This window comes from Prionailurus bengalensis, chromosome A3 (assembly GCF_016509475.1).
Source record: "Prionailurus bengalensis isolate Pbe53 chromosome A3, Fcat_Pben_1.1_paternal_pri, whole genome shotgun sequence".
NCBI classification, from domain to species: domain Eukaryota; kingdom Metazoa; phylum Chordata; class Mammalia; order Carnivora; family Felidae; genus Prionailurus; species Prionailurus bengalensis.
The window spans coordinates 73057141-73084894 of record NC_057354.1 but is presented as its reverse complement, the minus strand read 5'-3'; the positions used below and the strand labels follow the sequence as shown (position 1 = coordinate 73084894).

General features: G+C 38.1%; 1 protein-coding gene across 2 annotated transcripts; it reads right to left on the bottom strand.

Moving 5' to 3' along the window:
• Nucleotides 1-226: 226 nt before the first annotated feature.
• Nucleotides 227-25908, bottom strand: CA3H2orf73 (chromosome A3 C2orf73 homolog). 2 transcript variants are annotated; one of them, XM_043603385.1, is made up of 5 exons: nucleotides 25758-25908; nucleotides 21495-21708; nucleotides 14576-14729; nucleotides 1397-1512; nucleotides 227-608 (listed from the first exon to the last, which is right to left on the bottom strand). In XM_043603385.1, exons 1-5 carry the CDS (start codon nucleotides 25781-25783, stop codon nucleotides 240-242), a joined length of 879 nt encoding a protein of 292 aa, XP_043459320.1. In that variant the 5' UTR covers nucleotides 25784-25908; the 3' UTR covers nucleotides 227-239. The 2 variants fall into 2 exon arrangements, with proteins under 2 accessions (XP_043459320.1, XP_043459321.1); XM_043603386.1 differs by lacking the exon at nucleotides 21495-21708 and having other exon boundaries at nucleotides 25758-25866.
• Between the last annotated feature and the right edge of the window lie 1846 nt (nucleotides 25909-27754).

Here is a 27754-nt window from a genome sequence, read left to right as displayed (position 1 = left end):
CAAAATTGTTTTGTTTATAAATAATATAACACAAAAATATGTCTCATAGCCCACCACTCATTAGAGACCACTCTTAAATTTCTGGTGTATTTTAATTGTCTTTTTTTTCATTTTCCCATTTATGTAAATTGAATTTCTTTAGTTTATTGATAACAGAAAAAGCAACTGTGAGGGCTTGTATGGTGATTCTGAAATTTGTCTACATTCCAAGGATTAGATTTTCATCTGAAGAAGGTAATTTATCCTGATTTATTCTGGCTTTTTATTGGTGGATTTAAAGGATCATGCCTGGGGAGAAGAGCATTTACTGCAGTTATTTGGAAGGTGTCTGCAGCCTTCTCTCTTCTCTCAGGACTTCTGGGGCATGCCTTGGCTGCCCCTCTGACGTCTGTTTCTGATAAGTGAGTTTCAGTCTCTAACAGCTCTGGGGAATTTTGTCGGCAGAGACCTGGTGAGATCATTTTGCTTTCCGCTGAGTTTCCTTTCTCTGTTTTTTTGGACTGTTCTGATGAGCATGACCCCGCAGCGTTCCGTAATACCTCTGTTCCCGTAGGAACTATTGGCCTACTCCCTGGTTTTATCTCTGTCTGCACAAAAGCTCCATGTCGCTGGAAAGGAAAACAAAGTTGACATTAACCAGGACACGCAAGTTGCTGGAAGATGCAGCTGGGAACTCAGTTCATGTGTTAGCTCAAGTCCTGGCAAGGCAGGTACTTCTTTCTCTGCCTCTTCATTGGCTGTCACTTGACTCCAAAACCCAAGACAGCGGCATAATCATTATTAGTGAAACTTTTAAATCACTTATAACATAGGGCATGCCAGAAAATAAACGAGAAAGGAAACGCAGAAAGTCAAAGAAGCAGAATCTCATTTCTCATTCTCAACAGTTCTATCAGTTGGATTGTTTAAGACTAATCATATCAAATTCATTTCTTGCTCTATAGGGCAACTTGTGTTTCATAGACCTAAGGGTTTGTGACTGTATCCCAAATGCCTGTTAGTTTTCAACAAAAGACTTAAGGTGAAATATGAAAACAAACATTTGCAGTTGGAAAAAAATCCAGCAACTATTACATTGCTGTTTGGCTTTGTAAATCTTATATGCATTCCCCTGCCACACCCACATGAGCATATCCAAAAGCTTATCAAACTGCTTTGATATTACCTCAAGTGAATGATTACAATAATTTAAACCAAACTCCAAAGACTGTGATCCAAAATTCTGACATCATTCCTTAGTTTTAACCATGGCATGTTGTTGAGATCTTATCCTATCAGCCATGCTAGTTTGTTTAAATAGACTTTTAAAAAGATGGTTATGACTTGAGAAGGCTTAACGTTCTGCCATAAATCTGTCCCATCCTAAAATATTAAATAATTGATTCTGAATACTCACCTTTCCCGGGATGGGCTCATTGGGACTTTTCCTAGCATCGTATTGATGTAAATAAGAGATGTGTTCTATAAAATTCTTTTGAAGTTCTGCTGATGCTTCAGGAGAGGCAAGTGGAACTGAGCGAAAAAAAAGATTGTGTGAAGTCAGGACAAAAATTAGATTTGTATGTGGAAATATAATCAATATTCATAATCATGCTTTATCAACAATTGTAATAAAAGTAAATTCTTTTAGGTATGGATAAATATAATGGATGCATCATCCTTTCTCCATGAAAAGAACCAAATCAAAACAACCAACTTAGCCCCATATGTGAATTAAATTCTAAAACTAATATTAAATATTACTAAAATTCTAAAACTAATATTAATGCAATAATGGCTTTGAAAGTCTGTTAGAGGGGCCCTTGGGTGACTCAGTCAGTTAAGCATCTGACTTCAGCTCAGGTCATGATCTCATGGTTTGTGAGTTCAAGCCCCACATTTGGATCTGCACTGAAGTACAGAACCTGCCTGGAATTCTCTCTCTCCCTTGCTCTCTGCCCCTCCCCCGCCAAAGTAAATAAATAAAACTTAAAAAAAAAAGTCTTTTAGATATGCTTCTTTCCCAGATACCAACCAAAATTTTAGGAAAAGTGTAAGTACAAATCATTTATCAACTTATATTTTTACTACTGGAAAGGCTATGAGAAATTTATGCAGGAGTTGTTCCCAACTTAGCACTAACAGAATGAACTGGAAAACCCCAGGGCTGCTGTAGTGGTAGCTGAACACGTGATTCTTTTCATTTCCCATTGACAGACATTCTGAAAACTTGTAAGAGTGTTAAACCTTTTAAAAATCACTTTTAAATAATCTTTCTAGCTGGGTGAATGGTATATAGGGGGTTCATTATATTGGTCTCTCTCTATTTTACATTTTTTTTTTTTTTTTTTTTTTAAATTTTTTTTTCAACGTTTATTTATTTTTGGGACAGAGAGAGACAGAGTATGAACGGGGGAGGGGCAGAGAGAGAAGAGACACAGAATCGGAAACAGGCTCCAGGCTCCGAGCCATCAGCCCAGAGCCTGACGCGGGGCTCGAACTCACGGACCGCAAGATCGTGACCTGGCTGAAGTCGGACGCTTAACCGACTGCGCCACCCAGGCGCCCCTATTTTACATTTTTAATAACTCTTAAAATTCATTTTATTTTTACTTTTAGCACACAAGGTTATAAAAGGGTCACAGCAACTCTCAGTTTAGTGAGGTAAAATTATGTCAAGGAAAAATTAAAAATTTCTCCCTTTTATAAAAAATTGATAAAAAAGAGTCTATGTACACCTACCATATCTCTGGAATAACATTCAAGAAACTGATAAAGTGATAGCTACAGGGGGAGGGAATTAGGTGACTCGGGGACAGATGGGGATTCACTTTCACTGTATATACTTTTGTGCTATTTGAATTTTGTATCATATGCATGTGTGTTAACTGTTAAAAAAATGAAATTTAATTTTTTAAAAATCTTGCCTTTAAAATTAGGGAGAATATATAAGAAGGAGAAATATGTTAGTAAATTCATACTTATTAAGCATTCATGAATTCAATTCAGAATTCAGACATTGATATAAACTAACTTTACTAGCAGGAATGAGGAGTCTTTAAGTATTTACATATTACATTATACGAAATGGCAATCTTTCCTCATTACCAGGGAAAAACTGCTAACTGATAATATTTTCTTGATTTCTTTTTTTTTTTAAGTTTATTTTTGAGAGAGAGAGAGAGAGAGAGAGAGCAAGCATGAATGGGGAGGAGCAGAGAGTGAGGGAGAGAAAGAATCCCAAGCAGGCTCCCCACTGTCAGCATGGAGCCCAACACAGGGCTTAATCCCATGAACCATGAAATCACATCTTGAGCTGAAATCAAAAGTCAGATGCTCAACCCACTGAGCCAGCCAGGTGCCCCAATTTTCTTGATTTTTAATTGAGGTAAGTTACTCAAAATGCATTTCTTCTTAATAATTATCTTTTTTTTTTTTAGGATTTGTTAGTGCACTAAGGAACAGCAGGTGCCAAAGAGTTATTAAAAATGTGTGGGCAACTATGACATTGAGAAAATTCTAACCATAACTTATACATATTTTTTTCTACCAGTTGGGAAAAGACTACCAGGTTTTGGGTGAATGCCATGGTCCAGCTCACAGAACATTAGTGTTTTTAGAAACATAGTTTGATAACTTCTTGAAAAAAATGAAACAGCTCTAAATTCAGTGATTCATCAGTTGGGGTTAATGGAGTGTCCAAAGCATGGGCTTTGGGATATGATAGACATGTTATTAAATTCTAGCCCTACCACATTTCCTAGTGGTGTACAAATCACTTACCTTCACTGAAATTCAAGTCCCTCCTCTCTAAAATGCAGATAATGATATGATTCCAGAACTGAAAGATGCTGGATCAAATTAGAGAGGGTCTTGTATCTTGATGAAAGAGGAAACCATGAAAGGGAGAAGAAGCAGGACTGATGAACTATCAACTCTGAGAAACCCAAAGGCTTTAGTGGACTGGTGTGAAGGGTTGGTGGCAGCTTGGGCTGGATGGTAGGAAGGTCAGGTTTGGGCAAGAGAGAATAAGTGGGGAAGAGGTCTCAAAACCTGTTCTTGACTTCCCCCCACATTGCCATGGGAAGATCATTGCTTGCCTCAGGGGCAAGAAACTGGTGGCAACTACATAGCCATCTGTTGTCAACTTAGTAACATTCGAACAGGACAGAAATCCCTCCAGGTAAGGAGCTGACGAAAATGGGTGCATGCTGTCCTCTTAGGCATTTGCTCTGCTACCATTCCCCAGAAACCATCAGTACTGGTAGGGTTGAAAACATTAAGAGATTGTCTTTTCTTGTGATGCCTTTTTATAAGAGTTTAAAGTAAGGGGGGGAGGTGTGGTGTTCTGACTAGAGAACTGGCCTAGTACAGGGACAGCAAATGGAAATGGTCAAAATTGGTTTTATGGGGTCTGACACTCTCTAGCTTCACCCTCCTTTTCTTTCCTTTAAATTCACTGGGAGGCACACAAAGCCAGACCCTAGTCCTTAGACTTTCCCCCCACAGGGCTGTTGACCCCTTGAGGAACATGACCTAAGATAAACTAGACAGACACTATAAAGAAAGACAACAAAATTTAAAACATATATTATGTGAGGCAGAGTAACTGGAACTAGTTCTCCAAGAATTTAAAATAAGCATAAAAAATATCCTCAAAGACACAGAAGGTATTATTAATATGAAGCAAGAAGAAGAGGTCAATAAAAAAAAAGAATCATGTAAATATCAGAAATCAAAGAAAATGTAATAACTAAATTAAAAAAGATGTGATCAATAAAGACTCATGAACTGGAAAGACAAACTCTCCCAAAGGTAGCAGCAAAGGATAAAGAAATTAAAATATAAAAGAATGGATGGTAGAATTCAGAAGACCTAAGTAAAGAAACAGAGGGAAGGAAACGGTTAAAGAAATAATGATGATAGGGGTACCTGGATGGCTCAGTCGGTGCAGCATGTGACTCTTGATCTCAGGTCATGAGTTCAAGCCCCACATTGGAGCCTATTTTTAAAAAATGATAAATATTCAAGAATTAAAGAAAGACCAAAGACCTCAGGTTGAAAGGGCTCACAAATTACCAAGCAGGGTGGCAGGTCCAGGAGTAAGTTGAGGCAAGTGAGACCCTTGGGATATAAAATTGAAGGAGGCATTTGCATAGTCCTGGGACTGAGTCCCTCATCAAGTTTTGCTCCCTGGGTCTCTCATTTGCCTCACTCTCCTCCCAATCCTGTAGGGTACATAAGGAAAAACTCACATCCAAGACCCTTTATAGAGAAATATAAGGTTATCTGGGGCAAAGAAAATTCTAAATGCTTTGAAAAAGAGAAGGTAGATTACTTACAAAGGAGGAAAAAGCAGATCTATATTAAAATTCACAGCAACAATCTTGGACACAAGATAATAATTAATATTTTTAAAATGTTAAAGGGAAAAGAATTTCAAGCCTAGAATTTTTATATCCAACCAACCAGTCATTCAACTGTGAAGCCAAAATAAAAAAATATTGGGAGGCAAGTAAGTCCTCAGACTATTTCCCCATAAAACAGATCAACCTCAAAAAATTCCAAGAGGAAGAACTCAAATAAGAATAGAAATAAATCAAGGAGAGTACATAAGATAGAAGAAAATAACAAATTTTTTTTATTTCTTTAAAAAGACATGGACTAAATAACACAAAAAAATAAGTATACCCATAACAACTCAGAACTAAAATTCTACTGTTTATTAACATATTAATGGAGATACTGGAGAATATTATATATATATATATATATATATATATATGAAAAAAGTAGTAAAATGATTGCAAAAGAAGAGTAAAAACTGTCATTATTTGTAGGTAACATGATTACCTGAATAGATAAACCACTAGAATCAACAAAGTATGAGAGTAAGAATATGGGAAGGTAAGCAGTTAAGTGTATAAAAATCAAAACCATAATCTACTAGATAAGAAAACAAAAAATATGTTCTCTGTGGGAACAAAAACTGAACAATATCAAGGTTTTAGAAACTAACAACTAACTTGCAAGACATCCACAGCGAAAAAAAATTTAACTCTTTTAAAGACATAAAAATAGAACTGAATAGGGGTGCCTGGGTGGCTCAGTTGGTTAAGTGTCCAACTTCGGCTCAGGTCATGATCTCACAGTTCGTGAGTTCAAGCCCTGCATGGGGCTTTGTGCTGACAGCTCAGAGCCTGGAGCCTGCTTTGGAGTCTGTGTCTCCCTCTCTTTCTGCTCCTCCCCTGCTTGTGCATCCTCTCTCTCTCTCTCTCAAAAATAAACAAACATTAAAAAAAATTTTTTAGAAAGTCTGAATAGACTTTCCCACTCTGTTAGATAGGATGAGATAGTAGGTTACTATAAAAGTGACCATTTTCCTAAATTACTCTATAATGTCAACACAACCCAATCAAAATTCTACCTGGATAGTTTGAAGAATGCCATAAATTCCAAAGTTTAAATGGAAAAATAAAAGTCCATAAATAGAGAGGTCAATTTTGAAAAGGAAAAGCAAAGAATGGGTATTTTCCTGATCATATATTAAGACAAGCTAAAAATTCAGAAAATTAAAATACATTAGTACAGATCCAAGTCCTAAAAATTAACCAAAGGAACATAATGGAGAGCTCAGAGGCAGACCCATAAGAGAACTTTAACATACAAGTAAGGAAGTCCAAAGCAACAAGGAAAACATGGATTGCTTAGTAGATGGCATCCAGGATACTTCTCCATGGAGAAAAATGGAATATCTCCTCTATTTAACACTGCACATAAAGACAGACTCTAGGATTAAAGACATACTTATGGAAGGTAAAATTATAAAAGCAAGGAAGAAAATGTAGAATATTTTTGTGACTTAAAGATAGGAAAACTCTTCATAAATACCCAATGCACAATCCAGAGGTGAAAAGTTGATAAAACTTGATTACATCAAGGTTTAGGACTCCTGTTCAGTGAACAGCATGCCAGACAAAAATAATAAATAGTGGAAACATTTTTAACCCGAACACTGAAAGGTATAGGACATCAGTGGGAATGGCAGAATAAGAGCCTTTGAAAAGCTGCTCTTCCATAATAGCAATGAGAACTCTGACAAAAAGAATCAAAATAAACTTCTCAGAACTCTGGAAATTATGGGCATCTGTGTGGTTCAGTTGGTTAAGCTTCTGACTCTGGATTTCAGCTGAGGTCATGATCTCATGGTTCGTGGGTTTGAGCCCCGCAACAGACTCTGCACTGACAGTGCAGAACCTGCTTGGGATTCAATCTCTCCACCCCTCCCCTGCATGCACTCTCTCTCTCTCAAAATAAATAAATAAACTTAAGATGAAAAAACTCTGGAAATTAACCAAAATCTCACAACAACCCAAGAAGTATTTATTTAAGAAAAGTGACATTTTAACTTACCCAGTTTTCGTGCTTCTCTCCCCACCTCTACAGAGCCCTTAAAAACAAAGAGCCTTGCAATGACAGCGAAACAATATTTAAAAATTAAAGGCTTAAGGAAAGAAATATTTTTCATTTGTAATATTAAATCTGGGATATTAATTTAAATCATAAGTAACTATATAACTCTTTCTATATACAAAGTCCCCTTTTAAATATTAAAAATCTTATCCTGAAACATATTACTCTCAAAGGATTAACAATTGGATTTCCTGCAGATTTGATGTAACAATAGGATCCAGAAGACAATGGAATAATATCCTCCAAGTACAAAAGGTAAATAACCACAAACCCAAAATTGTACACCCAGCTCTACTTTCGCTCATTAGAGTGAGGGCAGTTTAAAGACATTTTCTGACAAAAGAAGAGTGAAGAGTTGGCTACTCCTATACTATCATGGGAAGAACAATTTAGGGATGTTGTGGTGGTCTGTTATATAGATAGCCGTAGTTTATTGGTCTCCCATTACTCATATCCTGGTACAGTCCCCTTCTTGTGGATGTGGGCTGGACTTGCGATTAGGTTTAACCAACAGGACGTGGCAAAAGTAACACTGCCAGTTCTAGCCATAAACCTTAAGAAAGCCTTTCCGCTTCTGTTTCTGCATTTTTGAAAACCTTGAGCTGCTATGTAAGAAGTTCAGCTACCCTACTGGAGAACCCACATGGAGAGACCACATGTAGAAAGAGAGGCCTGGTCATTCCAGCCTCCTAACTGAATCTAGTCCTTAGATGACCTGCCAACTTAATGCAGCCACAGCAGTGCCCACCACCAAGATGAGCCAAAGAATTGCCCAGCTGAGCCTAGCCCAGATTACAGAATCATGAGTAAATAAAATGATGGTTGTCTGAGACAACTAAATTTGGGGGTGACTTGTTATGCAATTAAGCAACAGAAATACTTCAGAAGGAAGTCAATTAAGTCAATTATAATGACTTATCTTTTAAGTAGTGATCTAGAACCTCTCAGAATCTCAAAAATAACAACTTAAAAAAAACACTTCTTTATGGGGACTAATAAATAAAGGGAGAGGAAAGGAATCTGAGCTATCAGAGAAATTCCTTACCCAGATGTTATATCTATTAAAATTAGACATAACTACCATATGCATTTATGCATATATATGAGACTTTTAAACAAACCAACAATAGTAAAGAACATCTAAGTAGGAAAACATCAAAGAAGATATTCAAATTCTTAGTGGTTATTCTACTTCAGAATTCAAATTGAACCCAAAGTAATTACTTAAAAGAAGCCTTGTTATATGAGGATTACGAAACATAAGGCAAAGTCCATGAAGAATGTTTGAAATCCCCTCTCTGTTTCTTGGAAACTTGATCTAATTAAAATAGAAAATTTCTAAACAAGGATACACAAAACAAGTTGGTGTCTAGCCGTCTATATTTTATCAACAAAGCCAGGATTTATTCAAACACACAACTTAATCCTTGTATTGGTGGGAATGTAGCAGCTTTTACTTTGAGAAATCTTAACTTTTTGTGTCTGCTTAAAAAACATTCATCAGTAATATTTTTCTATCAGAAACTCCATTCCTTCTAAATGATAATTTATTTTGATCTTATATAAAAATATTATTAATGTAAAAAATAACACTATAGATGTTCAAAATACAGTGAAAAAAAACTTGAATATATCTATGGCAGGAAATCATTAAGCTACACCTTGGGACAAATAAAGCAACACAAAATAAATCCTACTTTAGAAAATTATTTTTAATAATAATCTGAATTTCAATTAAGAAAAACATTAAAATAGCAAACGGTTGATAAACAGCCAAAGTTTCATTTAAGTGTAAATGACTTCCTTCACAAATTATATCAGCCTTTCCAATTTATAAAGTTTTATTACAAAAAACCCAAAGTGAACACTTATTCTTACAGGGACTCAGATATGATGGAGCATAGCCATTTGTTGAAATGACCATGGATGGAGGCCAGGAAATTGTGTGGTAGTACAAGAATAAAGGGCACTTTCATTATCAGCACAAGATGACATTGCTGAAATGCCAAAGACCAAGCGTAATTAAGTGGGCTGATGGAACAGAATGACCAGGAGATGACTTTTAATTGGTATTATGCATGTTTACATACACATTTTCTATGTCTGTATGCATATATATATGTATATATGTATATATATACATATATATACATGCATATATATACACATATATATGCAAATCTGGATTATACAAACTGGTATATATACACATTTTAAAATGCTAAACTAAAATATTTTCTTTTAAAAACCCTTTTCACTAGTACCCAAACACCATCTAAAATATGAATAAGTTGCAGGCCTATATTATAGTGTGTATGTTAGTTTAAATTACAGTATGTCTTTAGTTTAATCTGTTGAATAGTATGTAATTATCATTAATCAATAAACATTTGTTGTGTCTGGGTATCGTACTATGATCTGGGAAACAGTAAAGAACTTGGCAATGAGAAATACCAATAAAAGAACTGAGAAACAGAAGAATGAGGAGTAGGAGGGGGGTGGTGAAGGGAGAGGGAGGGTGGGGAAAGGGAAAAGAGAGACTTCCACACCTGTTTTCAAAGCTAAGTTCCAACTAAACACATAACTGAGTACAATGCAAAATTAATAATAGAAATAGCTTTCTTTGTTGTCTAGTATGTACCAACATAGCACATAGTACGTTGTGGTAGGCGCTTCACGTATTTTTATTTCTCATAACAATCCTGCAAAGTAGGGATTATTATTCCCACTTCATGAACTGAGTAAATAAAATGATGAAATTTAAGTAATGAGTCTACAATTAAACCACTGTAAGTGCTAAATCAGTATTAAATTCTGAGAGTGAGTGTTGGATGATGATAAAGTGACCATGATTTCCAGTTAAACATGGCAAATTCAAAATGTGCATTTCCTCCCCAAACACCAGTACAATGATAGTAGAAACATTTAAAGAGCTTCAATCCTTCGAAAAAAAGAGAACCAAAGAAGAACAAAGATCTTAACAAATTTGGAAGCCAGAAAGCAGATGGTTAAGTGGCAATTAACTTGTGTAGACCACAAAAAGCTGGAAACTAAGTGCTTACGGGGATGGAGTGGGGTCCCAGTAAGGCTCAGAAAATGCAGGTATCAGATATCTCAAGGGCAGGGATCACGGCATGTGGTACAAGGTGAAGTTGCAAAGAGGGGACTATCTGAGAAATTCCCAGATTTTTTGTTCCCCTCTCCAGGGAGAGATTTGGAGGATTCCACTCTGGGAAAATAGATTGGCTTGGCAGAACAGAACCACAGGTACTGACGTTGGGGGCATCTCTTATGAAATGGCTGGGTCTTGCCTGGTCATTCTAGAACAAAGCCTAGCTCTCTGGTGACATCTTCTACCATGTCCCATACTGAACCAGAGTAGAAGCAACCACTCCTTATGAGAAAGAACTGGACTTGACTGGTTACTTAACCAAAAAAGTTAAGACAAAGACTCCTAGAAAATTATAAACACCAAACTTAGATACTAGTTATTCTCACCAGTTCATTCACCACATTTTTGTTGGAATGCCAATGCATTTCCTTTGCAGAAGTATCCATTGACTGGAATTGAACTTTGTTTCTGTCACAAACCACATCACTAATATATCCTTTCTAGTTTGTTTCTTTAAAACAGTTTGGAAAGTTAAAGACACATTTGAAATGAAATGTGTACAGAATCCTTTAAGATTTTTAAAAATTCACTCCAGCTCCTCTTATTTATAGTGATTTTGTCTACACCTAATTAGCACTTGCAAAAGTTAGTGACCTTTTGGCAAGCCTTTCCAAAGTATTCAACTTTGAGTGTTTTATAGAAAGTCTTTTAGTACTCAGATTTTGATTTATAAGAATATTAAATTATGGAAATACAATAACAAGTACACAGGCATAAATTGGTTTAGAAACAACCATGACTTTTAGAGAACATTTTCTGCCTCCTTGGCCTGAGTTACATGCCCCTTCTCAAAATCCCCCATCATGATGTCATGAGCAATAGGAGACAGACTGATTCCATAGATTAGACTGACAGGTAGGCCATGGTGAGGAATTTGAAATTGATTCTACAAACCATGAGAAGTAACTGGAGGATCTAAGGGAGGAAAGTGATATCATGAGTGTTTTTAAAAGATCCTTCTAACAATGGTGTGGAAAACATTTTGGAGGAGAAAGAGAGGAAGCGGGGAAACAGAAGCTGTATGACATTGGTAAGAAGATTTGGAGTATATTTTGGAGATAGAGGTGTCAAGATTTGCTGATGGATTGGATAGAGAGAGTAATGAGTTTGGGGATGACTCCTAGGTTATCAAAGCTTGAGGGGGAATAGAAGTGGCATTTATTGAAAAGATAGGTTTGAAGGGAGAAAATGAACGATTCTATTCTAGCCATGTAAGTTTGAAAGGAGATGAGCTATCCAAGAAAGGATGTTAGGTGGGTGGCTGGATAGGAGTTCAAAGTTCAGCAGAAAGGCCAGAGCTAGAGAGATAAATTTGTTCTAGTTCTTTTGGCTTCAACCTTAAACTTCTGTTCCTTGATTCACCCGTTTAGGATAGTATCTTGAATACTCATGTTAAATAAGATATTAGCACCTTTCTTTTATACTTCCCATCTTCTATCAACTGGATATGTGCTTTTCTTGGTAAGGCTAATAACACAATTCTGTTCTGTAACCACATTTAGTATTTCCATATTCTGTCTATATGATGCTAAAAGCTGAAAACTATGAAATGGTGTTTATGATATAATTATGTGAATTTTGTTCACTTAAGGGCCAAATATTGAGCTAGGACTACATTTCTTTCTCAGTGCGTTCAATACCTGGTGCCACTTGAAAAAGAATGGTTGTAGTATCGGTGTGAAATAAATCCTCTTTCCTAAGGAAAAAAATCTTTTCCCCTGAAAACTTTGAAGACCTAAATTCTGTTGTGCTTTTGCATCAGTGCTGCTTAATTCCATACTTATTTCTTAGATGGTGACTTATTTTTCTTTCTCTTTATGGGAACTGATAGAATCTTCTTTTTATAGTTGTTGCTTTTCAATTTCATAACGGTACATGTATAGTTTGTATCTTTTTCCTCTTCATACTTGGAAGCACTCTCTAGACTCTTCCAATGCCTCTCTTTTATATGGGGAAATTTTCCTAGTTTAGAGGCTGTGTAGAATACTGGCAGAATACAGAATTATAGGTAGATTGAGTTCAAATAGCAGTTATTTGCTATGTAAGCTTCGACAAGTTATCTAAACCCTGTGCTTGCTTTCTTTTCTGAAAATTGAGAGTATTAATAATATTACCATACTAATATATTCCAGAGGGCTGGTATGAGAATTGAATGAGGAAATATTTAGAAAGTTCCATAAAGTGCCTGGCAAATAGGATGTGCTCAATGAATGTTATGTGTTGATAATTATCTCCACTTTCATTTTTTGTTCTTTGCTTTTCTGGAGCTCCAGAAAAGTTGGACCTCCCAGACTGATACTCCATTTTACTTTTATTCTCTCATATTTTTCTTATTTTGTTGTTGTTGCTGTTGTTGTTTTATGCTCTGTGATAATTCCTTGACTTTACCCTGTAAACATTAAAAGAATAATTTTGCATAATTGTACTTTGGCTGTCCATTCTTAAACTAAGACTAGGATAGGAGATCAACTTGAATTACAAAAAAAATAACTGGTGTGGTAGTTGACATCTGGCTTAGACATTGGGCTCAACTAGTCTTAATGTTGGCATAGAGTAGAGTGTTCACGACTGGAGTGGTTATTTAAAAGACAGACTTTTGGGGTTCCTGGGTGGCTGAGTTGATTAAGTATCCAACTTAGGCTCAGGTCATGATCTCACAGTTTGTGGATTTGAGCCCTGCGTCAGGCTCTGTGCAGATAGCACAGAGCCTCAGAGCCTGCTTTGGATTCTGTGTCTCCCTCTCTCTCTGCTCCTCTCCCACTCATGCTCTGTCTCTTCTCAAAAATAAATAAAAACATTTAAATTTTTAAAAGATAAATAAATAAAAGATAGACTTTTAAGTAACCCTTGGACTGTCCCCTTCCCCCTTCATTCTTGCCTTCTGCTATGCCTGTTGACTGAGCCTACAGCTACTTTGGGGTTTTGCCAGGCAGATTGGCTCTTTGCTGCATTTTCCTCTATATTTTCTAAGCTATTGCTTCTTTGCTCTCTTTAATCTATCAGCAAGTTTTCATTCCTTCCCACACCACAGAAAGTTCTTCTTTCCATTCTCTTCATCTTTATGGGTTGATTGCTTTGTTGTCATTGAATAGACTCTTGGGAGGTGGGAGATTTAGATTTTTGTGTTCAGTCTGCCATCTTGAATCACAAGTGAAAACTTCATTACCTTTCTAAAGGACAGACCATGTTACAGATTATCTAACAGTTCTCTCCATTAACTACCACCCTTGAGGTGGAAATCATGCTGAATATGACTATTTTCCAATATCCTGACCTTCAGTCTACCTGCCCTTTGTATCTTAACTATACTGGCCAGATCACAGAGGCTAAAATAGGCCTGTTGACTACTAAAAGTAATCCTTTGTTGTCTACTGTCATGTTCAGAAAATTATTTGAAGTTTAGCTTATGAACTTCTATATTGTTTTGACTTGGTCTTGCATTTCTTTAACATTTACTAAATCTACTTCAGCAGTAGAGATGACTAAGACATATGGTAGGAAACAGATACCACTTGACTAAATGTGAAAGATTTAGGTTATTATTATGATACTGTCAGGTAAATAACTTTTATATCTGACAATGTTTTAGTGGTCCATGTTAATAGTATTTCCTACAATGTGTGGTGGGATACTAGTCCTGTGAAATAATCTCTTGGAAAAAGAGTGAGGTGGTCAGTAAGTGGGGAAAACATAGCATTCTTTATTCTTTTTCTTGGAATGAATGCATTATGCTTATGCTTACAATAAGAGTTTTAAGAGTTCTGTGGTTTAAAAAGATCTGTTCAACTTTATAAATTTAGTTTTTGCCTCCACAGCAGTCATCTCTACACGTGTTGGGTTTTTCTTTCATTTAGTTTTGTTCAGGAGGTGCCAGTACATGTAATGCATTTTAATTTGAGAGCGGAATAACCTCAGAGAGTGGGAAAGAGGTTTTATCATAGCTAACCTTACCTATTCCACAAGAAGGCTTTTGCAACTTGCTGTGTTTGACTGGCAAAACCAATGGACATGTTGGTTTTTGAAAGTCACTCCTCTGGGTGCTCTTAGTGTCATAAGGTGGTTGGAAGGGGTGTTCCATTCCTTTACTGTGCAACCACCAGTCACCCTTTAAGGGAAAAAAATTGGAAACACAAAATTGGATACTGTAGAACATTTTCATGTGCTGCTTGATATCTGTGAATATTTAGTAATTCAATCCAATAAGCTTTTGGATATTCTAGTACGAAATGGAATTCTGAAATCTAGGAATAAGTATATTTTTTCAAGGACTTAAATTTTTAAATGGTACTTAAAAGTGAATTATCATGTATTTTTAGCTAAAATATAGCTGCTAAATTCTTAAGGTACTTTCTATCAACAGATGGAGTGGTAAAAATCAACCAAGTAGTTATACTTCTATATGTTGTACTACCATTTTATTATATATATGTATATACATGTGTATATATGATTTAATCTAAAAATTATGTTCTATACTTTTCATTATGAAAGTACAAATAATGTATTATCATCTAAGATGGTGGTTTTCATAGTTTTTAGTCTGTGATCAACACCATGAAATATACCTCATATCATATAAGAGCACACAATGCATACACATACATAAAACTAAGTTTTACAAGACAACACTTATTCTTACTATATGCTTGACTATTTCTCTATTTTATCGTTTATCTCTTCTATTTCATTTCACAATGCTAGTTGCAACCCACATTGATTTATAATTCACTAATGCCTCAGTTTGAAAAAAACTTTGTTCAAAGGAAAAATACCTCCAATGTTACTGAATTTTTGATGGTAAAACCTGCCTTAGGTACCCAGGAAAGGGAGAATTGATCGATTCTCCGTTAGTACATATTACAATCTGATCTCTTAGAAGTTGTGAAAACAGTGAGGGGAACCGTTACTCCACTTAATGCTAACTAAATATGTATTTTTTAAATCTAGTTGATCAGTTAGACCCGAGACAACCTTGAGAGAAAACAACTGTGACAACCAGGAGTTCTTGGATATTATTAGACAACGAAAGTAACTTTGGGTATAATCAGACACCTACCTTGGGCTTTGAGGAAAGAGATCAGGCTTTTAAAAAATCAACCATGATGTTATAGTCAGAGGCTTTAAAAATATGATTCAAGGGGGATGAATATGAGATTCAAATAAGTAAAATTCTGACAGTGCAATTGAAGCTACATTGATATAAAAAGTAAGAGGCATTTGAAAACATCTATCTGGCTCCATAGGGAGTAAGCTCCCAGCTTAGTTTCTAAAAAGACAGGCATGTGTAAAAGAGGTACACAGTATCAAATTTTAAAAAATAATAATTTCACGGAGTCAACTTGTCAGGAGATTGTCAAGAAGCTTAGATGGAAGAAATTCATGAAATATGCCAAAGGCAGCAAAAAATAGGGTTTTCTGTGAGAAAAAAAAATCTGTTACATCAAAAAAATCACAGAAGGACTAAGAATTTGGAGAAGAGTACACAGTTCAGAGCTGAAAGTCAGAGCTACTCAACTTTAGGTTCTTCGTTAAGTGAATTATCTTCAAACTGAAAAAGACAGGATGAACGGGGACCTAAGAGGGAACTGAGCCCTGACTAATTAAAGAGAGAGCTAGACCTCCCTTGGCAACTTTAAATGAGTGCCGGTTTTTAGGCCAATAACAAATTGTAACCAGGGGTAATGAATAAGATTGCAGAGATCAAAGAAATTTAGGAAGTAGGGAATTTTGGAGACTAGGAGAGATGGGCTAATACCTCATTTTTCAGAAAGAGCTGAAAGGTGAATTATCAAAATTAAGACTACTTGATGTCGATCCTGGGAATTCTAGAACAGATTACTAAACAGATGGTGTCTTCTCACTATCTGGCTGAAAATAGTCACATCTAACTGTTGTCAGAATGCCTGCTTCTTGCAGCCCTCCTCCACTGCACAATTATCATAGTGCTTATTATGCCCCGAGGTCTAAAATTTATAGGCCTTCTCTCCCTTAGCCTTGTCACGATTCTGCAAGTAGATATACCCACTTTACAGATGAGAAAACTTTTGGGAGATTAACTTCCCCAAAGTGTATCCCTAGCAGGCAGCACAGCTGTCCAAGTCAGACCCCTGCCCCCATCTCTGCATGCCTCTAACTTCTGTGCTACACTGCTTTATCAAATCTTCTGTAGAGGGGTGCTTGGGTGGCTCAGTCAGTAGAGCGTGCAACTCTTGATTTTGGCACGGGTCATGATCCGAGGGTCGTGGGATCAAGCCCTGCATAGGGCTCTGTGCTGAGAATGGAACCTGCTTAACATTCTCCCTCTGCTCCTCCTTGGCACGTGCACTCTAATGTGCTCCCTCTCTCTCGCTCTAAAAAAAAAAAAATAATAAAAAAAAAAAATAAAAAAAATAAAAGCTGTAGCATGCAAAGCCAGATAAGCACACACCTACCTAACTTATTTGAGAAGTGACAATGTAACAATGAAGAGATTTTAAGTAAGTATCTTGAGAAAGATCTTCTGTAAAAAGGTTTTAAGGAGTACACTGTGTATTATCTTCTTTTGTTGATCAGAAATTTATTTTACTAACACCCAGGTTACTGGATAACTGACTCTGGGAAAAACAAACTGCTAGGACATGCCTGGAAGCATTCAATCATTTCTTGAACAAGAGTATAATGCAAAAGTTCTCCTTAAAGCATGAACTTTAGAACTTTGCCAAAATGGTCTCTTTAGTTTCACAAAATATAAAGCAAAGAATGAACATTGGCTCCCAAAGTGTGACTGATGATTTGAAGACCTCAGAGTTGGTGGAGGTATTCTGATTAGTGTCATAAATTGGATGAATCTTCACTTCAGCAGAAGGAAATCCTACAGTTCAAAAAAATGCTGTTTTTCTCTTTTCTATTTCTGGAGAGCCTGCCCTTTGCCTGAAAAGTCTGGTTTGTTCCTGGAAGAGAGAGAGTGTGTATGGGCCCATGCACATGTGCATACCATTTTGGTCCAACATTTGCTCATAAGAGATTATAAGATTAAAGGGATAGGTGGAAGCTTGTTTTTTTCCCCCCTTTGCCTCACGCTGAAGTAAAAGACTAATAAAAATTTACTGCTCTGTGGACCATCACTTGAAATGGATGGTGAGGGGTTGACATGAGTTATTTATGATGAAACAAGGCAAACCAAGAAAAATCCTCTACTGTGATTGCTTTGTCTGAACTTCAGGGGTCAGTCCATCTTTTGTGGATTGCGGAAGGGGTTTTGCCTAACAGGATAGCTGCTGTCAGTTCAAAACTTTGAATACAGAGAAAGGAGGATGTCTTCCCTTCTAGCCCAAGGCCTGCCTCCTTTGCCGCCCCAGGATCATAGTCATTGGAGCTCCATGGTAAGGAGACATCTGGAGATTCCTCAGGAGAGGGCTCCCATTAATCCCCACCCCTGGAAGGCCTGTTGGCCATTACACCGTGAGCTCCTTAGCCACATTGGAAACCAATGTGGGACAATCTTTGTTATATTACTGCTATCCCTAAGCCTTCAGAAATGCATTAGGAGACACTAATTACTTTTCATTCTTTGGGAAATTAAGGGAGAATCTTTGGGGAAGAAGTAGTAAAAGCAACGGGGGCACCCTGGAGAAGCCAGTTAAGAGAATGCAAGAGGTGGGGAGCAGACCTCCATGGCAGCAGTGTGGCAAAGATGGCTGCTCATAAGAGATCACAAAATCGTGCTTCATGGGTTCCTAGGGAAATGCAGACTTCTGACCACAGCTTTTAGAGAATCGCACGCTTTCTTAGTAGAGTTCAATGGCTTTAACAAAATGAAGTGCTACGGGAAACACTGGGAGTTACACCGTAGCTATGCTCTTCTCCATTTTGCTGTGGAGACCAGGAGTGCTGACAATACCTCTTTTTAAGCAGGTCATGTCACCGATAAAAGTTATTCCTGAATTGTGGTTTTGGAATACCAGTTCTGTTAGCGTATTAATAGGTGTTATATACAAGATTCCAAAGTTAGATAAATTTGGGAAATATTGGGAGAAGTAAAGTTAAATAAGTTTATCACAGGATTTCTTAGAGCCTTTACATACAAATGTGATTTGTAAAGTTTTAAGATCTAAAAATTCAGCGTTTCCAAAATGTATTTGACTTTGGAATTTTATTTTGTTGAGTACATAGGCAGGGCTAATGCTCTGAAACATACACTTTGAAAATAATAACTAGCATAATCTCTTAAAATACCAATACATATATTTTTAATGTTTATCTTTTGAGAGACAGAGACAGAGCGTGAGCGGGGGGAAGGGAAAGACAGAGAGGGGAGACACAGAATCTGAAGCAGGCTCCAGGCTGTTAGCTGTCAGCACAGAGCCCGACATGGGGCTCGAACTCGAGAACTGTGAGATCATGACCTGAGCCGAAGTCGGACGCTTAACTGACTGAGCTACCAAGGGCCACTAAAATACCAATATTTAAAAACACAAGACCACCAAACTGTTTTCTTTGAAAGTGATTGAGCCACAGCTCCTTTTTACTTTTTCTGGAAGCTCCAATTTTATGTCCCTAGGTTGAACTGTGTGATTGTTTCATTTAAATATCTTGTAAATAAGTAAAATCAACCAACCTGGTGTTAGGTTCGTAAGATATTAGCAAAATACATAAGACAGCAGTCCATTTAAACATTAGGCAACTTTATTTTCTTCATCTTTGTTTTTTTTTTTTTTTTTTTTTTTTTTCAACTTTTTTTTATTTATTTTTGGGATAGAGACAGAACATGAACGGGGGAGGGGCAGAGAGAGAGGGAGACACAGAATCGGAAACAGGCTCCAGGCTCTGAGCCATCAGCCCAGAGCCCGACGCGGGGCTCGAACTCACGGACCGCGAGATCGTGACCTGGCTGAAGTCGGACGCTTAACCGACTGCGCCACCCAGGCGCCCCTCTTCATCTTTGTTTTAAAGCCAGTACTACTACGAACCAGTTAATTAAAAACAAACAAAAAACAACTAACCTTTAAGAAGAAACTTGTCATCTTAAATAAAGGAACAAAGTGTACAGATCTGTGAAACGAGCATTACTCAAGTATGTGGAATTGAGTACACTTAAGGTTCTTGTTCTGTTTTTTAAATAGGACCATTGCCTTCACTCCATGCCCAAATCACATTCACTCTTAATTCTGGCATGCACCTTCATTCTTCCTTTGTACCTCCTCACTCATACCCAGGAGCAGTCTTTCCTACGAATCCTCTTCCTTCCTTTAACGCTACCTCTACCCTCTCTTTCAGGCCTCTGACTCATGTAGCCCTTTAGCACCAAATAACAAGAATCCTACTACTCTGCTACTCTGTTGCCCAATCTTGACAGCAGCTTCCAAGACACCTACAAACTAGGAGTAAGAGAAAAGTAGTTGGATTAACTTTTGAGATTTTTACATTTTATATCTCTTCTCAAACCGACTTCTTTTCTTAGTACCTCCAAGGTAAGGATGGGTTCAGTTAACAGCTGGGTTTTAATTCAGCCCTGAATAAAAAAGCTCAGGAGAGTCTTTCATTAACTTTGTAAGAAACATGGAAACTTCACTAACCTGGATTTATGCACTAGACTTATTTCCCCAGTGTAGGCCTGGACTATCAATATCTTTAAATCCCAAATTGCTTGTTTATAAAACAAAATAGCCTTAAAACTGCCCATGTAAAGATTTACTACATGACATTAAAGCATATTTGACTACAGGAATTCCTGCCCCAAGAAGATCTCCCATTCACATACAGTGTCCTGGCATGCCATGTATTTTATGACAAGAATATTTGATGTTACAGAGGTGAAGACAGGTCATTAAAAGAAATCTCCATTTAAGTTGTAAGTTAAATCACAACTGCATATAAACTTAAATGACAAAAGGAACTTTGCAGCTATGATGTTTAGCTTTCCCAAATTAAACATTTTGGGAAGAGGACATTACCAGGATTATCTAGGTGGGCACTATGTAATCACAAGGATCTTTGGAAGAAGGAGGCAGGAGAATCAGATTTGAAGATGCCATGCTACTGGCTTTGAAGAGGAAGGGGCCACGAGCCAAGGAATGCAGGCAGCTTCTAGAAGCTGGAAAAGGCAAGGAACTGGATTTTCCCTTAGGTCTTCCAGAAGGAACCAGCCCTGCTTATAGCCAATGAGACTAAATTTGGACTTCTGAGCTTAAGAAATGTTGAGAATAAACTGGTGTTGCTTTAAACTAGTGTTTAAATTTGTGCTAATCTGTAACATCAGTAACAGAAATACAATAAATTATACCTCAACAAGCCTAACTTTAAAGAAAAAAGATAATGGAATATATTTAGTATAACAGTGAATAAAAGTGTGGTTCGACTAAACCAACAGTCCAGGGTCAGAAACACAACTGTAACATTGTAATGTATCTCAGATATCTTCATTTACTTCTTTGTGGTATGTTATCCAATAGTACCTCTTAGAAACTATCACACAGATTAAAGTATATAACTTATATAACTTATATAAACACTTAGCTCATCCCTAGCACTTCATACACTTTAAATGGTAGCTATTATTTTATACAGAGTATCATGGGAAATTTTTATCTTAGAATATGTGACACAAATACAATATTATCGATTTCTTCAGTATCTGCCAAGCACTACTAAGTAGCTATAATCTGACCCAATCTAGAAAAACAATTATTTGGATTCTTTCCTTATTTATATATTGTTTGTATGTGACAGTTATCTGTAAGAATAGTCCCAGGTTACTGCTTTTAACTACTGGATTATAAGAAGTATTAGTCTGAGCTATGTCACATCCTTTACGTAGTCTGTGACTAAATTATCCTGCAAAACAGCTTCTGAATCTAAATCTGTATTTGTATATAAGGAACATCCATCCAACCTGTTTTTCTGGCCCTTTTTGGGGATCTATGTAAGGAACTGGTTCATTCAATGTTCTTGCATTTGTATGAATGAATTTTGCATAATATACACGTCCTCTCCCGACACATGGTTTTGAACGTTGTACACTTTTCCTGGGTTTTTCGTCATATTTGATTTCTTCTTTTTTTTCAGTTACATACTCTATACCAGCATCTTCTATTTTTTTATGCTGTCTGAAAAACAGAATTAAATAGTAAATAATTTATCCCAGTGAGCATTTCCATACTGTGTCGTAACTGTATAAAATAAAATTTAAATATATTTCGAGTATCAGTCAAGACAATTTAGGTTTTATTAATAGTTATAAGGGAGTATTAAAATATGGATGGATATCTTTTCATTTCAGTTCATGTAAGAGATAAAGGGATTTGTGTTATTACTGATTATTCATAACAATATACCAGTGCAGGATACAGACTTGGATTTGCTTGGAGTAAAGAATGAATAGTGATTTGATAACGTTACAGATCATGTTTGCAGTTTCATTCATGTAGCTAAGTTACATGCTAATCTTAATTCATCTTCTTTAAAAGTTACTTAGTAAAAATCAGTTACCCAGACAAGGACAGCTATTTAACTTTAAAAGTTCACTTGGCAAACCTATAAAAACTACAACTGACCACTATAATTTATCTTTTCAGGAAAAGAGCACCGTATAGAGATCAGATCAGTCAATTCAATCTCATCACTTTTTGCTCTTAATAACTACACTGGTACCAAAAAAATGAACGTTATTGAATTTTTAAATGTTAAAAAATGTTTAGAAAGAATTTATAGAATTTTTCTCCTTTGAAATAAAGAGTGATAGACATTATAAAAGGCAGTAATTTAAAATCTCACATACTGGGAAAATAAATGGTAAGGATGAAATAGATGAATGTGAATACTTTTTTACATAAAAGCATTTAAAATCAAAGCCCTGACCCATGGAAGATGAATAAATAGGATTCCAAACTTATAGAGAAAGTCAGTAATTCTGCTTAGTCTTGGCCCTTAAAATATAACCTCTACCTTAACTTCAAACCAAGCCTGGGTCCATCTTTTCAATTAAAATCCCCAGATGAAGAGGCACTTGGATGGCTCAGTTGGTTGAACCTCGGACTCTTGATTTCAGCTCAGGTTATGACCTCACAGTTGGTGGGACTGAGCCCCGTGTGGGGCTGCATGCTGACAGTGCAGAGCCTGCTCGGGATTCTCTCTCTCTGTCTCTCTCTCTCTCAAAAATAAATAAACTAAAAAACAAAAACAAAACACCAAATAGCTTTGCATTGCATTTACAGTGAATATTACTTCCTTATCATAGCTCTGAGGCCAGGTAACCCAACTCCAACTAATCTCTTCAAAGGCACTCAGACCTCTCTCCCCTCCCTTCTCCAGACAGCCCGTCTACTTTCAGTTCTTGGAAGCACAAGTTTTCCCCCCTCAGGGCATTTGCACACACTCTCCCCTCTGCCTGGGCAGCTCTTTCCCAGCTCCCTGCAGGACTGGTCCATTATCAATCAGGTCTCAGCTTATGAGCCATCTCCTCAGAAGATTTTCCTAGATTTCCTGCTTCCTGCCCTATGTAGTCTCTATTTTAGTACTTTGTTTCATAACACAATTTATAATTTATGTACCTAGATTTTTGTTTTTGGTAAGCACTATAAATATCCTTTACTAGTCAGTAAGCTCCATGAAGGTGAAAAGACTGTTTCATTCATCATTACATAGCCACCTGGGGAAGCATCCTGTTCATCACAGGTAAATGGACTGCCATGATAATATTTGCATATTTTTGGTGCGTCTATATTTTGTTTTATTTTTGATGTTTATTTATTTATTTTGAGAGAGAGAGAAGGAGATAGAATTCCAAGCGGGCTCAGAGCCTGACTCGGCTTGATTCTAGGAACCAAGTGATCATGACCTGAGCCAAAACCAAGAGTCCAATGCTTAACCGAATCAGCCACCCAGGCGCCCCAACTGGAATTGTTTTTCAGTCTGGCTGAGTGTAGCTGTATACTCCCAACCCCCACTCCAATATACATACAAACAATATTCAGCACCCTTGGATTCTAGTTCCCTGAATCCCAACAAAAATTGCCCTCTTTAAAGGGTCTGGAAAAACTGATTACTGGTAAAGTGTAAATAATTTATAAGGCTTTTTCTATTACCTTTCCAGAGACAGAAGTATTTGTTTAAAGGTCATGATTGATTTATTATAGACTTCTGATGTCAATTTTTTCTATCTGCTTCTCATGGTTGTAACTCAGCAGTACACTTGTATTGCCATCAGGTCCTTGAATGAGGACTGTGGCTACACGCTTACATATGTTTGCATTCGTTCAATTAAAGTATTTGTGATGTGAGTAGCTATAGATTAACACATAAACATGAACTATATGATTTTGTAGTAATTTCTTACCAGAAGGAAACACAAAAACACTAATGGGCAGTGAAGAAAGTCAGACCTGGGTTGGAATCCCAACTCTGCCATTTACTATCTGAGCTTTGGTTTCCTCATTTGCATGGTAAGGGCAAGAATACCTATTATGAGAGATGTGACAATAACGTTGAGTAAGTCATTCTTTCAACAGGTATTTATTGACTTATGTGCTGTTCACAGCACTGAGGATAAAGGAATAACAAAACAAAACTTCCTGCCCTCACAGAGCTTACATTCTAGTGAGGGAAGGCAGATGAGAAAGCAAATAAGTAAAACATACAGTCTTTTAGATGGCATTAAGTGCTAAGGACACCAATAAAGCAGGGAATGGGGAAAAGGAGTGTATGTATGTGGGAGAGAGCCTGCATTTTTAGACAGGGTGGAGGCTGCATTATGAAGGTGGCAACTGAAAAAAGGAAAGAGGGGAACAAGCTAAGAGGATATTTGAGGAAGAGCATTCTAGCAGAGTGAACTGTAATTGCCAAAATACTGCAGCAGAAGCACCTGTCCTTCTCGAAGGTGGTGCCTCTCGAAGTGTGGTCTCAGGAGTAGCTGCATTGACATAAATTGTTACCTTGTTAGAAGTACAAATTCACTGGCCCCATCCCAACCTGAGGCAGGTTTCCTGGGAAACTGTTTTAACCAGCTCTCCAGGAGATTCCTATATAGGTTAAAGTTTGGGAACCATTGTTTAGTGACGAACATAGAGCAAATACTCCTGGCTCCATGTCATATTAAGCTGTAACACCTTGGTCAATAGTTTTCAGAATCTAGGGTACATCAGAATCACCTGGAGGTCTTGTTAAAATCCAGATTGTTGTGCTCAACCCCAAATTTCAGATTCAGTAAGTCTGTGGTGGGGAGCCTGCAAGGATATACTTTAAAAAAAAAATTTTTTTTTAATGTTTTTATTTATTTTTGAGACAGAGAGACAGAGCATGAGCAGGAGAGAGGGAGACACAGAATCCGAAGCAAGCTCCAGGTTCTGAGCTGTCAGCACACAGCCCAATGTGGGGCTCGAATTCACTGACGGTGAAATCATGACCTGAGCCGAAGTCAGACGCTTAACGACTGAGCCACCCAGGTGCCCCTAGGATATGCATTTCTAATCGCTTCTCAGTTGACGCTGATGTGGCTGGAGGACCACACTTGAGAATCACTGCAGATGACAGCATGGAGGCCTATGTGCTGGAGCAGACTGGAGTCAGAGGATAAGCAGCAGAGAAGACCAAATAAAGGAAGAGGGGCAGTTGTGCAGGTCCCATAGGCTACAGCAGAGGCCTTAGCTTTCACTCTGCAATGGCCAATGGAGAAGAGTGATCTAACTTGCGTTGTAAAAAAGACCAGACTACTGTGTTGAGGACGCTGCAGAGGCAAGGAGAGCAGCAGAGACATTACAACATCCCGGTAAGAGATGCTAGCAGTAGTTGGGCCAGGGTGGGGATGATAGTGGAGGTGGTGGATTCTGGATATATCTTAAAGATAAAGCCTACAGGATTTGCTAATAATTTAGTTGTGGGGTATGAGAAGGAGTGGATGATTCGACAGGACTTGAAGAATTTCAGGCTAGGTAATGCATGTAAGGTGCCTGACACACAGTGGGTGCCCAGTAAACAGCGTGTTTTAAAAAGTATCACTGTCAGCGCTCAACTACTAGAAAGGAGAGGTAGGATGGAAGAGGAAAAGCTTTGATGGCCTGAGAACCCCACCCCCCACCACCTTCGGGTCTCACTTCACCGTCCCCTAAGGAGGGAAATATTTTTTGTAAGGGGAAATAGAAAACCAAACCCCAGCACTTACTGCCGCTTATCCTCCTTTCCCTCCATGGGCTCCCACAGCCTGACAAGAGGCAGCGAGGAGCCTCACGCGAAGATCAGGCACTAAGCCCTGCTAGGAAAGAGGTGCGTGGAGAGCCGCGACTGTGACTCCCGCGTTGCTAAGCGACGGCGGCCTCCAGGCTCTAGGCCTCCGAAAGCGGCGTGGGGGCGGAGCCGGAGCGCGCAGGCGCAGTAACCCGGCTCGGCTCTGCAAACTAGTGGGTGCGACTGCTTGGTGCGGTGGGGGCTGCTGGCCGGATCTCTGGGCGGCCTTTCCGGACACGCCCCAGGCTGGACGTTTTGTATTTGAACTTGGTCTTTGCTATCGGGCCGAGCAGGGTATTTAGTAAGGCCCGCCCTGTCCTTGGGGATCAGGAAGGGCGGTTCCCAGAGCCTCCCCGTGGCCCTTGGCTCTGGTGCCGGAGACTGCACCGCCTGCGTCCCCGCCGAGCCCCGCAGGAGGCCTCCCCGGCGTTGCCCACGTCTGCCGGAGCTGGCTCCAAAAGTGCACGCAGGCAGGGGAGAAACTTGTTTACGTGAACCGTTAAATACTGTGCAAGTCATGATTCGCTGTTGTGGGCTGACTAGTCTTTGCTTGAGAAAGCTTGGCTGTCGCTTTTCTCCGTGATTTCTGGCAAATCTTCCTTCACCGACCCGGCAGCAAGCATTAAAATAGAGCAAGGGAACACTCATCTCCTGCAAATGAGGCTCCCCGCGGTGTGTGCATCTGCTCCAGCCTGAGTGGGGTTCAGAATCAGGCGGAGGGGGCTGTAGGCTATGGCAGCAGGTTGGATTAGGGATGAGTAGCACTTATCCAAAAAGAGCAAGTTCCTGGGAAGAGCAGTTGATGACTTGGGTCCACCTTCTGGCTCCGGATTTTCTTACCTCATTTCACCATTGCTTCCCAGTTTCCACTACCAGAGCCAAAAGTCTTTGGCATCAGTCATGGTAACTCTTGCATTTGCCTGGATAATGGGAAAAGAAGAAGCTTTATTCGGTTGAATTCGGCTGTATAACCAGGGTATGCATACGCGTATATTTTGTAACCCAGAGCCAGTATTAGTATGTATTTAGTTTACATTTACCTGGAGTAATGTAGAGAGAGCCGAGTTTGGTTCCTGGACTCATTTGTACATATGTGAGTTTAAGTCCTTCCTATGAGGAAGAATATATGAATAGAAGTTTGATAGCTAGTTATCTACCCACCTAAGATGGTAACAATAGTGAAGTGTGTAAATACGGGTATGTGTGTTTGGGAAGGAAGAACTGGTGGGTAAATAAATATGAGGAGAGTGGGTTGAAAACCCAAAAGTGGGGTAGCTAACATTAACTGAGCTCCTGCTTGGGAGCCAGGCATTTGTTGGGCACTGTATTAAACACCACATACTTATGTGGTTTTCTCCTAACCATCAAACTCTGGGAGCATAGGCCTTAGTTCAGTGTTTAAATCCTATTCCACCAGTTTGGTAGCTGTTTCAGTTGGGCAAATGACCTAATCTCTCTGAGCCTCAATTCTCTTGCCCACAAAATGAAAATATTCTTAAGGTTGTTCTGAGGTGTGGATGATTCAATACAGGCAGAGTACTGGCAGGAGGACCAGGCTCCCAGTCAGTCCTTGGTCATTATTAGCTAGGGTTTTGATTGAGCAATTTGATGTGGATATGCTACCACATGTCTTAAAAACTCAGTCAACTCTGTCATCATTCCCTCTAATTTTTATTCCTTTTCTTCAAGCTCCTAAAACCACCCACTTTTGAGTGAGTTGGACAATCCCAACTGCCTGCTGTGAAGAAATGAGGAATTTCTCAACTTGTCCCTTTCAAAACAACAAATTCACCTGCATCCATACAAGCTGACACTTGTTGGGTTCTATTTTGAGTTGTGTAGTATGAGTCTAAAATCTAAATATATTTATGTCAATCTCTTTCCATTAAGCAGTTCATATATGTGTAGATTTATTGAGGGATATAAGAAGCATTT

Excerpts from the sequence above, each read along its gene's own strand:
- CA3H2orf73 (XM_043603385.1), bottom strand. The coding sequence starts at position 25,783 with ATGGAGGGAAAGGAGGATAAGCGGCA. Across the intron at positions 21,709-25,757 it reads GGAAAGGAGGATAAGCGGCA|ACAGCATAAAAAAATAGAAG; the intron begins GTAAGTGCTGGG and ends TCTGTTTTTCAG. Across the intron at positions 1,513-14,575 it reads AAAGCCTTCTTGTGGAATAG|TTCCACTTGCCTCTCCTGAA; the intron begins GTAAGGTTAGCT and ends TTTTTCGCTCAG.